Source organism: Myotis brandtii, unplaced genomic scaffold, assembly GCF_000412655.1.
Source record: "Myotis brandtii unplaced genomic scaffold, ASM41265v1 scaffold424, whole genome shotgun sequence".
Lineage (NCBI taxonomy): Eukaryota > Metazoa > Chordata > Mammalia > Chiroptera > Vespertilionidae > Myotis > Myotis brandtii.
In genome coordinates, this window is record NW_005366245.1 from 437,933 (window position 1) to 451,971 (window position 14,039).

Genomic DNA, 14,039 nt, shown 5'->3' on the forward strand with positions numbered 1-14,039 from the left:
CCTGGCTGAATGAAAGCCGGTTTCTGGGGTTTTGTTTAGCTTCTTATTTGCAACATAGTACATAGTTGCTTAGAGTTGCAGCTGAGAGGCCGGCAGCGGCAGGCGGGGAACGTTGGAGTTCGCCGTCACTGGAGCAAGCAAGCCTACCTGCTCGCTTCAGTGCATGGCTGCCAGCCGCCATCTTGGCTGACAGTTAATTTGCATAAGGATATGCTGATTAGCCAATTGGAAGGGTAGCGGTCGTACGCTAATTACCATGTTTCTCTTTTATTAGTGTAGATTAGTGTTAATTATAATTTATATAGAGTTGAACAGTAGATAAAGTACTGTGCTTTATGTTAACGTTTTTGAACTTCACAAGAATCCTGTATAGTGAGTACTAGTAGCATCCCAGTTTTACAAATTAGAACACATGCTCAGGGAGGTGAAGTCACATACACATTTGGGATTCAGGGATGAATGTTTCTTGGATTCTTTCCTTGGTCAACTTAGTGAGTGAAAACTACCCAGTTTTTACTTAATACAAATTTTTAATAGAAAAAAATAGTCTGAGCCTCAGTATATATTAAAGTCAACATACACAAAAGCAAACACATACATACACTAGGTCACCATGGAAAATGTGGTTTCTTCCTATAGGTATTGGGCAAAAAAAAGTTTAATGAATACTGACCCTATATCTAGCTTCACATTTTTACTTGCTGTGGGAGCTTTAATAGTCAATCTAACTGATTTATTCGTTTATAAAATAAGGAGAAAAATTTTTCTTCTGTACTTCCTAGAAGGCTTTTTGAACATCAAATGAAATAATAGATGGAGAAAAAAGCTCTGGAAACTGGAAACTTTCTATTGATATGCATGTACCTTTGTACACTTGGATTTGGGGACATAAGAAAGAGTTGCAGTTGAGATTCAGAACTTCCAAGAACTCCACAGTGTTCTGCCTTAGAAGGACTGTCACACCCCTTCCTCCCTCTAACAGTGTAGGGCTGCCAAAGTAAGAGGAAGGAGTATGAATTCGTTGGGAACTTCCATTTCTTGCTGTTTTCCTGCCTCTTAAACATAAAAGGGTAACCATTAGTTCCCCTCCTGACAGAAGTCTCTTCCTAAGAAGAGACTGTAATGTATTGCAAAAAGTCCCAATAAAATTACTGTCAAAAACTGAATTGAAAAAATACATGCAAGAGACATTAAGCTCTTACTGCACACAAGCCCAGAGTTTGGTCTTTTCTTTCAATAACCAATCACTAGGATTAAAAAAAAAAATCACCAGTGACATATTGAATACTCACATATAAAGGCTACTAAACCAAAAATTACAATTTTGAGACAAAAATTTTCTTTCTAGTTTATTACCCATTCTGTGGGCAGTGATTTATTAACCTGGATAAATACACAATTCCTAAATTGTAACATATGTTTTTTTCACAAATTCTAATAGGGTGAGTGAAAGGGGTTATCCAGTAGTTCTCAACCTCCTGGCCCTTTAAATACAGTTCCTCATCTTGTGACCCAACCATAAAATTATTTTCGTTGCTACTTCCTAACTGTAATGTTGCTACTGTTATGAATCGTCATGTAAATATCTGATATGCAGGATGGTCTTAGGCGACCCCTGTGAAAGGGTCGTTAGACCGCCCAAGGGGTCGCGACCCACAGGTTGAGAACCGCTGGCAAATATACAGCTCTTCCTTGTGGAAACAATCCCCTTTAATATGATCAGGTATTTCCTGGGTCTTGATTATTGTTGTCCCAAGAAAGGACAAATTTTCCTCTGTCCCCCAAACTAAAATGTGATGCAGCATCATTTCTCAGCCGGGAGCAGGACAACTGGCCCTCCCCCAGGTTCATTTAAGACAGACAACGATATTTGCATCGCTAACTAGTAGTAATGGGCAACCATCAAGTTTCACAGAAGCATCTGGGCTGCGGACCCTGTCAATTATCCTTGTAACTTTAAGAGGAATGTATCCAATTTAGGAAAACAGGGGGCTACTAACCCTCGGGCTTCGGCTCAGGAGGTCGGGAGGGAGTGGGTGAAAGACGACTTTGGCTTTTGCTCTCCTCGGACTTGTCCCTCCCAGATTTCCGCGCCGGCGAGCAGTGGCTCCGCGCTGCAGCCCGAGCCAATTGCGAAGGACCTAACCAAGCCCAGCCCAAGCCCAGCCCAGCGGAAGGAACGGTTTCAGGGTTGTTTGTTTCTCTTTGATAAAGAAGCCCTGCCTTGCTCTGGCTCTTACTCTCCCTAGGGTTAGACGGAACAACCCTCCCACCCCCCTCAGCAATTTAGAGTGATTGGTAAACATACCCAATCCTCGCAGCAACAAAAATGATAAAATTCGTTCTGGACTGCCTCCTGCTTCTGCCCTTACTGCTCGTCTTCATCTTAGAATCTCTCCTGAAGTCTTTTATTCCTAAGAAGAGGAAGTCAGTCACTGGAGAAATCGTCCTGATTACGGGAGCTGGGCATGGAATCGGGAGACTGACGGCCTATGAATTTGCCAAACTTAAAAGCAAACTGGTTCTGTGGGATATAAATAAGGTAATAATGGTGCTTTACTGTCTTCCTTTCTGGTACCTGTAATCTGTGGACATGTGTGCATGTTGCAGGCAACAACCCCTTACAGCCTCTCTGTGAAGGAGGTAGAACAAATTACTATTGCCAAGTTATAGGTGGGGGGAAACATGGATTAATTAATGTGTTTATGATCATGTGATAAATGGACCTAGAGGATAAGATTCTCAGTTGCTGCCCATTTGACATTGTAAATTTATCCTCACTTTTGCCCTGAAAGTAATTTGTAATTTCCTCCTCAACTTGATTTCACTGACCCCTCAATCTTAATCATATGGAAAAGTAATAGTTTTAGCTAGTATGACAAAAGAGTAAGAGGTTTGTACCTATTAAGAAAAAAATCCTACCTGCAGTTAACTGAGGTAAGTGGGCTTAAGATACCCAACAGAAAGCAACATTACTATGCCATAGTAATTTCCAAGAGTACTTTTTAAAAAATCACATTTTAGCCCTAACTGGTTTGGCTCAGTGGAAAGAGCCTCGACCTGCGGACTTAAAGGTCCCAGGTTCAATTCCGGTCAGGGGCATGTACCTTGGTTGCGGGCACATCCCCAGTAGGAGGTGTGCAGGAGGTAGCTGATTGATGTTTCTAACTCTCTATCCCTCTCCCTTCCTCTATGTAAAAAAATCAATAAAATATATTTTTTTTAAAAATCACATTTTAGTTAAAAACAACAAAAAAGAAAAACTTGAATGTAATTTTTACCAGAATAGGCTGAAGGAAGAGAGGGGTACTTAGAATCTTACCTTTTTTTCTTCAAAAAAAATATATGTAAATATATATATTTATATATGTATCTATATGTGTATTTATATATGTATATATTTTTTTATTGATTTTTGAGAGGAAGGGAGAGGGAGAGAAACATGAATCTGCTGTTTCCTGCACGCTCCCTACTGGGGATCGGCCCGCGGGCCTGCTGTGACCTCTTGGTCCATGGGAGGATGCTCAACCAACTGAGCTACATGGGCCAGGGCTAAAATCTTAACTTTTACTTGGCTGTCAATGATGTACAAAGAGGTTCCTGGAAGCACCTGCTGGCCTGAAATGCCATACCTTACCATTAGTTACAATGATGTAAACAAGAATTCATGGGATGTGAAGTTAGATGATCGGCAAGGCCAACCCAGTGCGTGACTAATTGAGAGAGCTATCAACAAGTATTTCCAGAGTATCTGTTGCCTAGATTTTAGGAACACAGGTCAAACAGGAGCAGGGTCAGATGCCCTCACTATAGTAAGGAAAATAGACATTAAATAATTACATATAAATGAAAAATACAAACTAGGCCCAGCCTAGTCTGGTGCTGTCAAGGAAGTGTCTGGTAGGGTGTGGACAGACTCATCTGACTTCTCTACTTCTTCATGGATAACTTACCCAATACCCTGGGTAACTCCCTAGAGCAGTGGTTCTCAACCTTCCTAATGCCGGGACCCTTTAATACAGTTCCTCATGTTATGGTGACACCCAACCATAAAATTATTTTCGTTGCTACTTCATAACTGTAATTTTGCTACTGTTATGGTTCGACCCCCAAAGGGGTCGCGACACACAGGTTGAGAACCGCTGCCCTAGAGCTTTAGGTTCCTTTTCTGAAAAATGGATAAAATAATAGTACTTACCTTAGAGGGCTGGAAGGATTATATTAGATAGTGCACACAAAGCACAAGGTCTGCCACAGGGTATATGCCAAATAGTGCACACTTACTATGACATATAATGCCCTTTAATTTGGGCTCCCGCTGGCCTTGAACCTTATGACCCAGCATCACCAATTTCCTAATGCTTCCTCAGAGGATCTTTCTCCTTTACTTACACTCTGCCTGGTGTGCCCTGCCCTCTCTTTGCATAGCTGTTCTACTCACTCTTAAGACCCAACTCAGGTACCTCCTCTTCTGGAATTGTACTGCATGCCCCTTCTCTGTGTTCCCATAGTTCTATGTAGCTCTGTTAATATACTTACACAATATGTTAGTTTGAACCATATGAAACTGCCAATATTCAATCCTTTATTCTAAAACAATAATAAAGTTTCACCCTGGCTGGCATGGTTCAGTGGTAAAAGCATGGGCCTACACACCAAAGGGTTGCGGGTTTGATTCCGGGTCAAGAGCAAGTACCTTATTTGCAGGTTCAATCCCCAGCGTGGGTCAGGCACAATGTGCTTCTCTCATATACATGTTTGTCTCTCTCTCTCTCTTTCTTCCCCTCCCCCTCTCCCATCCACTCTCTAAAAATCAATGGGAAAGAATATTCTTGGGTGAGGATTAACAAAAAAATTTAAAAATAAGAATTTCGTATGGTCCTACCTAATTATTATACTTATTTTATTTTTTTCTACAACACTGAACTCACTGAGGTTAGGACTCTAACTCGTTCATATTTGTGTCTACAGGGCTCTTCTAAGCACCATGAATATGACCTACACATTAAAATGTTGGAGGAATGAGTGAATGAATGAATGAATGAATGAATTATAGTTAACTCCTTATTTATTTTGCAGCCAGAAAATTGACGTCCATGAGTAGCTTTTAGTGACAGAGAAGAAAAAAACTTAGTGTTATTTTTTAAAGCCTATTATGGAATATACACTCATACATATATGCATTCACAATGTAAAATTAATAATACAAAATTAGTATTTTAAGATTTTTATCTTATTTTTCAAAGCTTGCTTTAAATTCACTTCCAACTAAAAGAAGCTCTTCAAAGCATTGTCAAAAATGTGTCAATGGAATTCTTGCTCAGTCCCAGTTCAAAGAATCTGACTCCCCTTAATTATTTTCAGCTGTTGATATAATTCGCTCACCATTATTGTATTCTCCTGCCTCTCTGTTGCTTTTCCTAGCATGGAATTGAGGAAACAGCTGCTGAATGCAGGAAACTGGGTGCACAAGCGCATGCCTTTGTGGTAGACTGCAGCAACCGAGAAGATATTTACAGTTCGGCAAAGAAGGTGACATGTCACATTTGGTTAGAATCATATTGTGACAGGGCTGGGAGGGATTTTGGAGATGGCCCAATCATGATGCAGAGAAACTAACAGAAGTTGGTGATTTGCCCAAAGTTGTACAGCTAGCTAGTGGCAGACCCAGAACTAAAGCCCAGAACTGAGGTTCCCAGACTTTAATGTGTTGCGCAATCTTCCAGGGAGCTTGTTTAAAAAATAATAGGCACCCCAGAAGTTTTCTTTCAGTGGGTCGAGGGCTGGGCCCAGGAATTTGAATGTTTAGTACCCTTGCACCCACTCCTCGCCATCTGATTCTGATACAGGTAAATCCTTGGATGACACTGCAGAATCACTAACAGAGTCTTCTGAACTCCAGTCAAAGAACTCAGTTAGGAGGATAGGATAACTGTTCATCAGTCTTCGAGCATAGACCTATCTATTTCTATAAAGCAGTATTTGCCTCATCTATACATAACTGAGCTGTGCTATATATAATGGGGTTTCTTCTGAGCACATTCATAAATATGCTTGTTAACTAAATATGGTAATAGTAGGAAGGCCAGTAGAATTACCTGGACAAATTCCTTAAAATAGACCTTCCTGGACCTCACCCCTGGATATATTCTGATTCCGCCAAGACTTGAGAACCTCTTGAATTTTAGTTTTGAGGACATCTTTAACTTCTATTTTAAATTATAATTTTTTATTTCAAACGGATGCCCCTATTGTTGGTTAGGCCTTCGCTAGGTCAGTAGAATCGGTAGACATTACCCAGGCTAGTGGTGGGAAATGGCCTTCCAGGGTAAGAAACATCTGCATTCCTCACAACAACGAGTTTACTTACATTAATAATGATTTTCCTTCATAGAGATGAGTGCTCTTCCAGTTAATACTGGCTTTATCACCTTGGGCAAGTTACCCAACCTCTTTGTGCCCAACTTTCCTCAGTTATAAAATGGGGATCACAGCAATCCCTACCTCATAGGGTTGTTATGAGGAGTAAACGAATTAATGATGTAAAGTGATTAGAACAATACCTGGTTCTCAGTAGTCACTTGGTCAGAATTAGTCATTAGTGTTATAATGTTGCCAGTGGAAATGGGGGCCTGCTTGGGGGTACTCGGTCTCCGAGGGTAGAGGATACCCCGGGGAGTGTGTGAAGCTGTAACTTCCTAGTGAAGCAAGCAGGCTTGTTGCTTGTGTCAGCTCCCTGGTTTATTGGGCTGAATAAGGTCTGGTGCCTTTTGTTCCTTACCTTTATGAACATCTAGCTACCTCTGCTAACAATAATAGAATCACCAATATAATCTATATAACTTTGTTATCAGCCAATATTAAGGGGATTTAGGAGTGTTAGTTACCTAAAGGGAACACATTCATTTCCAGACTCATTTGGGAATAGGCTTTTCTGGGAGAGATAACTTTATTATTTGAAACCATTCCATGTATTTTAAACATAGTGTTTTCACTGAAATTGTCCTAAGATGAACTAACTGTGTGTTTAAACAGAGTACACACAATGATGTATGATTACCAGATATTTTGAAGTAGCTTTTGATGTGGCTGTTTTGATATCAGGACACTTTTACGCCACCTAAACAATAAAGCTCTAGGCTCGCTTTCATTATTAAGAAATGTTCAAGTCAACATTCTCATCCTGGGAGGAGACAATGGGTGACGATGGGGAGGGTGAAGGAAGGGTCAGGGGGTCTGAGCAAATACTTTGGCAATATGAAACAGTAATTTATAGTTTGAGTCATGTTAATTTGGAGGCATTACAGCAACTTCATCAATTCAATCACAGAAAGTGTCCTGTTTTTCTCATAACTTAGGGGCATTATTCTAAATAACAATTTTCCTATTGTGCTAGAGATGTGGCTATAGGTACAAAAATGTGTTGATTAAGGACCAAAATAACTTAACTTGACTCTAACAATTTAATACAACCTGATGAAACTCAGTCTGGCTGAGGAACTGATGTCCTTCTGGGATGGTGATGGGCCTCACCCTCCTGACTTCCTCTCTGTTTGAGGTTTGAGATGTGTCTTGGTCTCTGAGGTCAGTATATCTGGGAGAGTCCCAGCTCCATGTGACCTTTGGCAAGAAAGTGAGCCATTCTGGGTTTCATGTTTCTCATTAGAATGAGCATAATAAGAGTTGCTATCTCATAGGATCATTGTGAGAGTTAAATGAGATAGTGAAATTCTGTAAAATGCATAGCAAGTACATATGTGAAAGCTTTTAATAGGCTAGTTGTCTCAGTTCCCCAAGACACCACAGCAATATCTAAATAAGGATAGCTCTATTAATAGAGGCTTGCTTTTGTTTGGAACACAATGTATAACGAATTGCATTGTGACTCTAGGGTTCCATCCACCAAGCAGCCTGAAATATTGAATAAGATATTCTTGCATTGTTAGCCCTTAAGTCTACTGCAACTTCATGGAGAAAGGTTGAAGAGCAATAGAATGGAGTGACCATAAAAACAAATAGAGGATGTAGTTAGTTTAATGGTGTAATCAGTTTTACAGAGTTCCTCATAATAGTCCCTGCACTTGACAATTAATTAACCTTTTTTTTTCTTACCTTTTAATGTAGTATTTTAAAAAGAAAGCTGCTTATTTGTCACTGGTTATGTTTTTGTTAGCCAAATGCCTCCTGAGCTATAATCAATAGAGCAAAGTCAAGAGACTAAATTGCAAAAGAAAATGTACAAGCAGAGTTATTTTGAAATTAAGTACCTAAGATTAAAAGGTTCTTTTTTTTTCATGTTGGCACATAGATTCAAAACTACATATTTCCCCCACAGCTAATAAAAAAATACACACTTTTTAAAGTAATCATTGCATGCAAACCTACCTGCATACTTCTTAATGATGCAGATATTTTTCTTACTTTATTTTTAAAGGTGAAGACAGAAGTTGGAGATGTTAGTATTCTGGTAAATAATGCTGGTGTGGTCTATACATCAGATTTGTTTGCTACACAAGACCCTCAAATTGAAAAGACTTTTGAAGTTAATGTACTTGCACATTTCTGGGTAAGTATGATTTCTTTTACAATTTCTTTGAGTCTTCTTGTAAGACTCAAAGACTAAGTTTAAAGTGAAGCTTTCATTAGAGATAAGGACATATCAACTCAATACTAAAGTTTTAGTTAGGTACCAGGGATAATATACAAAAAGATTATTTTTCTTTTTTTTCAATATATTTTTATTGCTTTCAGAGAGGAAGGGAGAGGAAGAGAGATAGAAACATCAATGATGAGAGAGGATCATTGATCGGCTGCCTCCTGCATGCCCCCTACAGGGAATCGAGCCTGCAACCCGGGCACATGCCCCTGGCCAGAATCGAACCTGGGACCCTTCAGTCCTCAGGCTTATGCTCTATCCACTGAGCCAAACCGGCTAGGGTGAGATCATTTTCCTTTTTGCTACAACCAAATTTCATCAGTTATTTTTCCTCCCCCCTCAAAAAATATTAATAATAATAAATAGTAATAAACCTCAGGTGGTATTTATGTTTTAATTCTAAGCTAGATTCTCATGTCTCTGTCTGTTTAAAGATGAAGAAGGGATTAGGGATACTCTAAGTTATCTGCTGTGGTTCTATAAAAGGGAAACCCAGTTTGCTTTTTGATTCTCATGAGACCCAGGCCTCCCGTTATATCTTGGCCCCAAATGCAAACTTTATTATGAAACTCACCATTCAAGGTCTTAAACACACACACACACACACACACACACACACACACAGTTTCTGAGGGGTCTACTGCCCAAATAGCCAGTTCCTTAAAGGGCCCCTGAATGTTTTCTTGGATGAGAGTTTGGGATGAGTAATCTCAAAAGAATATTGGAGTTAGTTTGTAAAAATGCAGTATTATGTTATGTTAACATTCCCAAGTTGTTGACACTTAACTGTATTTTTTAAAAAAATATTTTTATTGATTTCAGAGAGGAAGGAAGAGGGGGAGAGAGATAGAAACATCAATGATGAGAGAGAATCATTGATCGGCTGCCTCCTGCACACCCCCTACTGGAGATTGATCCTGCACCCTGGCATGGGCCCTTGACCAGAATTGAACCTGGGACCCTTCAGTCAGCAGGCCAATGCTCTATATTCACCAAGCCAAACCGGCCAGGGCACACCTATCTGTATTTTAATGACTTAGGAATTTGCTTATCTTCCTACCTCTTTTGGAATGTATGGTATTGTCTTACTTGTTGCTGAATCCCCATCACATAGCAGGTGGTCAGTAAGTATTGTGTGGATCATTCCGTGACTATTGGAAGATTGCTGTTCACTTCAATATTTTTATGGCAAACTCTTTCCTAACAATTTCACATTACGATAGAATATATCATTAACAAAAGGTGGAGGACCAGTGGACATAAGTTGTTCGCAATTTAAATGAAATTGATTCTTAAATTTTTCAGTATCCATGGTTTACCTTAATTTTTCTAATCTGGCATCCTATCAAATTGCCTTATGTTGCCACATTTGGCAATTAATCTAGGTATTTTAATTTATGTCAGGAACAATGTTAACAGAATGTATCTTTGTTTCAAAATATTCCCAATGGGTCTGCAAATCAGAAATAAATTTTTTTTTCTGTTTTATAATAACTATTTCTAGACCACCAAGGCATTTCTTCCAGCGATGATGAGGAATAATCATGGCCATATTGTCACTGTGGCTTCAGCAGCTGGGCATACCACAGTTCCCTTTTTAATGGCATATTGGTAAGTGAACATGTGTTTTTTCATTGGTTGCTATGCTTAGCTTTGTTGCACAAGATCTCTTGTGCAACAACATTATCAACCATTAACCCCCTACTATGTTGACCACTCTAGAGGTGGCTACAGGGAAATTATCCAATTAGAAGCCAACTGCTTCAACATTTCTTATCTGTTTTAGCAGCAAGGAATTATAAAATAAGAGCAATACCATGAACAGAAGTTAATATTAATAATATTAGCCCTGGCTGGTGTAGCTAAGTAGTTAGAGTGTCAGCCCAAGCACCAAAGGGTCTCAGGTTCGATTCCCAGTCAGGGGCACGTGGCTGGGTTGCAGGTTAATCCCCAGCCCTGGTCAGGGAGTGTATGGGAGGCAACCAATTGATGTGATTCTCTCAACATCAATGTTTCTCTTTCTCTCGCTCGTTCTCTCTCTTTTCCCTTCCTCCCTTTCACTCTCTCTTTAAAAAAATCAATGGAAAAAATGTCCTTGGGTGAGGCTTAACCACAAAAAAATTAATACATAAGTTTGCAAAGATATATACCAAACCATTTATCTAACCACAGCTAGAGAGTGGTTAATCTTAGGTAACGGCAATAAAAATGATTTTTATTTTATTCTTTTTGTTCATCTATGTTTTCTTTCTTCCTTTCTGACCATTTATTTCTTTTATAATAGTTTTAAAAATAAATATGGACATGGATTGAGTTTTTTTTTAAAAAGATGAAATGACTGCTGAGGCAGTCACAGAACAGATCGACAGTCCTTGTCTTATCTCTTTCAGAGTCAGTTTAAGTTAGGAGATTGGCCCCTACCATCAAGGGCTAACACAGTTGTATATGCATTTACTTCCTTGATGAAAGACAGTTGCAAGTGCTGCTGCTAAGCTAGCACATGACATGCCACCGCCCTGCCAAATTCCGTCTTAGTTCCAGCTAATTAGGGAAAGCAACAGGGCCTGTTGCGCTTCCTCCTTCCCTTGCCATAGTAAATATTGTAGTTCTTCTGATTCTGATTTGGTTCTACCCCACTGAGGTTTACAGTGAAAGTCAAGCGAGGATGTGCTTTGTGTGAGAAACAGATTTATTGTGTGACTAGTGATGGTGCTCTCAACAGAAGTAAAGGTTCTTACCAGGTATTGCCGGAGCAGGAGCAACATACCCGGTTGTGCAGATTGTGCGCTACACAATTCTAGGGGGCGCTGCTCACGTCAGGTCCTTTTAGACTTGAATGATTTTCCAGATGTATAGGCAGTAAAATAGCTTGAGAAGAGAAGTGGCCTTTCCTGATTCACACAGGGGCGCCATTTGGGCTCCTTAAAAGGCAGGTTGCAGCTACACGGGTGGTTTGTACACTTCCAGCTTGGGGACAGACCTGTGCTGTGCTTGCCCTCGCAGGACTCCTGTTAGACCCTCAGCTCTCACTGGCCTGAGATGCAGTCTGTGATCCTTATTGACCACAATTATCTTAAATTCAGTTGACTCTGGTTTTTGCTCAGTATCAGATCAATGGCAGAGCTTTCACAGAGACACACAGAAGACTTCACCCAGCAGAAAACAATGTTTATCAGTTGTTGTTATCACCAATTGGGTGGTTAAACTGAGATGCTGCTTTTTAAAACATAAACTGAAGTATAACATACACTTATAAAAATGCAGAAATCATGAGTGTACAGCTCAATGAGTTACTGCAAAGTGGACGCAGCTATTTAACCTCCATGCAGGTCAAAAACAGAACTTTACAGAAGTTCCTCCTCCCAACCACCAATTCCTCTTTTCTTCCCAGAGGAAACTCCTATATTGACTTGTTATACCATCAATTAATTTTGCCTATTTTTTATCTTTATATACATGGAAGCACACTATGTTTGTGAGATTTATCCATGTTGTTGTTGGTAGCTGTAGTTTAATCACTTTTATGCCCATCTAGTATTGCATCATATAAGTAGACAATAATTTATTATCCTACCACCATTGATGAACATTTGTATTGTTTACAGGGCATGATTACTATGAATAATGATGTTTGGAATCTTGACTTAATCACTTAACTAGCCTTATGTGACCTTTGGCAAGTTACTCAACTTATATATGCGTCATTTTCCTCATCCATAACTTAATGCTAACCATAGCAACTAACTAACTCATCAGGATGCATAGTATCTGGAATTTTGCAAGTGTTCAATAACAGGAGGGTTCCTATAGATTTTCTGTTCCAATTCCACTTCTCTCTGTTCACACAAATGGTAAGGACCCACCTCTCATTTTAGCTTCCAAAATGCTTTGCCCTAGTACAGTGGTTCTCAACCTTCTGGCCCTTTAAATACAGTTCCTCATGTTGTGACCCAACCATAAAATTATTTTCGTTGCTACTTCTTAACTGTAATGTTGCTACTGTTATGAATCGTCATGTAAATATCTGATATGCAGGATGGTCTTAGGCGATCCCTGTGAAAGGGTCGTTCGACCGCCAAAGGGGTAGTGACCCACAGGTTGAGAACCGCTGCCCTAGTGGAATGAGTCATATGTGCTCTGCTCCTATTTGTTAGAATGAAATAAGAGGGGACCTAGAATTACCTGTTTTAGGCCCTGTAATCCAGCCTTCAGCTGTCATTATCCTGAGTTGCTGCAGGCATGGCAAAGGCATCTATTACAGCTCTACTCACCTATATTAGGAAAAAAGGTCAATTTCTTTTGGATTTATAGTTCAACAGTTTTAATGATTAATGTGAAAAAAGCAAGATGGAAAAACTGACTTTATGATGAGAGAGGTTAATCCTTTGATTATGTTCTTTTGCTACTCACTAAGTATTTTGTCCAAAAGTGTCTTGATTTTTAAAAAGAAAGCAATTTGGTGCCGTGAAACTCTGGCGAATACATCTTGTCAATTCAAATAGCCAATTTATAAGCATGAAAGTTAGCATTGTGGGAAGACAAGGTGAAACTGAGTTCTGATCATTAGCTCATAATGAAATGTTATTTAAAAAAGTAATTTGGAATAAGAAATACTAATTCAGATTACTAAGAATAAGAAATTTGATATACTGTTACAAAGTGCAGAAAACACACACACTCAACCTAAAGTTCAAAACCATAAAATTATTTTAACACATTCAAGATCATTAGCTCTGAGTTTTCATATATTCCTGCATTCTTGATTCGCTTAAGAAAAATCAGAAAATACACTTCAGTAAAAGAAAAAAAAATTTACTGATAGTTTCACCATGCAGAAAAAACCTTGGTAAGCATTTGTTATAATTTTTTAGGGCATTTTATTTATTTATTTATTTTAAATATGTTTTTATTGATTTCAGAGAGAGGAAGGGAGAGATAGAAACATCAATGAGAGAGAATCATTGATCGGCTGCCTCCTAGCTTGAAACCTGGGCTTGTGTCCTGACCAGGAATCGGACTGAGACCTCCTGGTTCACGGGTCAATGCTCAACCACTGAGCACACTGGCCCGGTTAGGGCATTTTCAATGCAGATATATAGTCATGCATTGAAAAAAAAATCTACATACATGATCTTGCTTTTTTAAAACTTTAAAATGAACTTTTTGCCTGTTAATAAATGTATATGTGCTACATCATCTTCAATTCCTGCATGGTATGCAACTGTTTATTTAATTTATCCATTATTGTTGGGTCCATTTGTCTGGACTCTTCATATATATATTTTATTTTAGAGCAGAAGAGAGAGGGATAGAGAGATAGAAACATCAATGATGAGAGAGAATCATTAATCGCCTGCCTCCTGCATGCCCCCTACTAGGGATC

General features: G+C 39.2%; 1 protein-coding gene across 2 annotated transcripts in view; it reads left to right on the forward strand.

The window, feature by feature from the left end:
- The first annotated feature begins 2,107 nt into the window (after positions 1-2,107).
- The window catches only part of HSD17B11 (hydroxysteroid (17-beta) dehydrogenase 11), a 29,072-nt gene continuing 17,140 nt past the window's right edge, over positions 2,108-14,039 (forward strand). Inside the window, exons 1-4 of one of the 2 annotated variants that reach the window (XM_005874084.2) lie at positions 2,108-2,542; positions 5,425-5,532; positions 8,435-8,566; positions 10,161-10,267. In XM_005874084.2, the coding sequence (XP_005874146.1) occupies positions 2,330-2,542; positions 5,425-5,532; positions 8,435-8,566; positions 10,161-10,267 (560 nt within the window). In that variant the 5' untranslated portion in view covers positions 2,108-2,329. The remainder of the gene's footprint in view (positions 2,543-5,424; positions 5,533-8,434; positions 8,567-10,160; positions 10,268-14,039) is intronic. The other variant, XM_005874085.2, reaches the window with a different exon arrangement.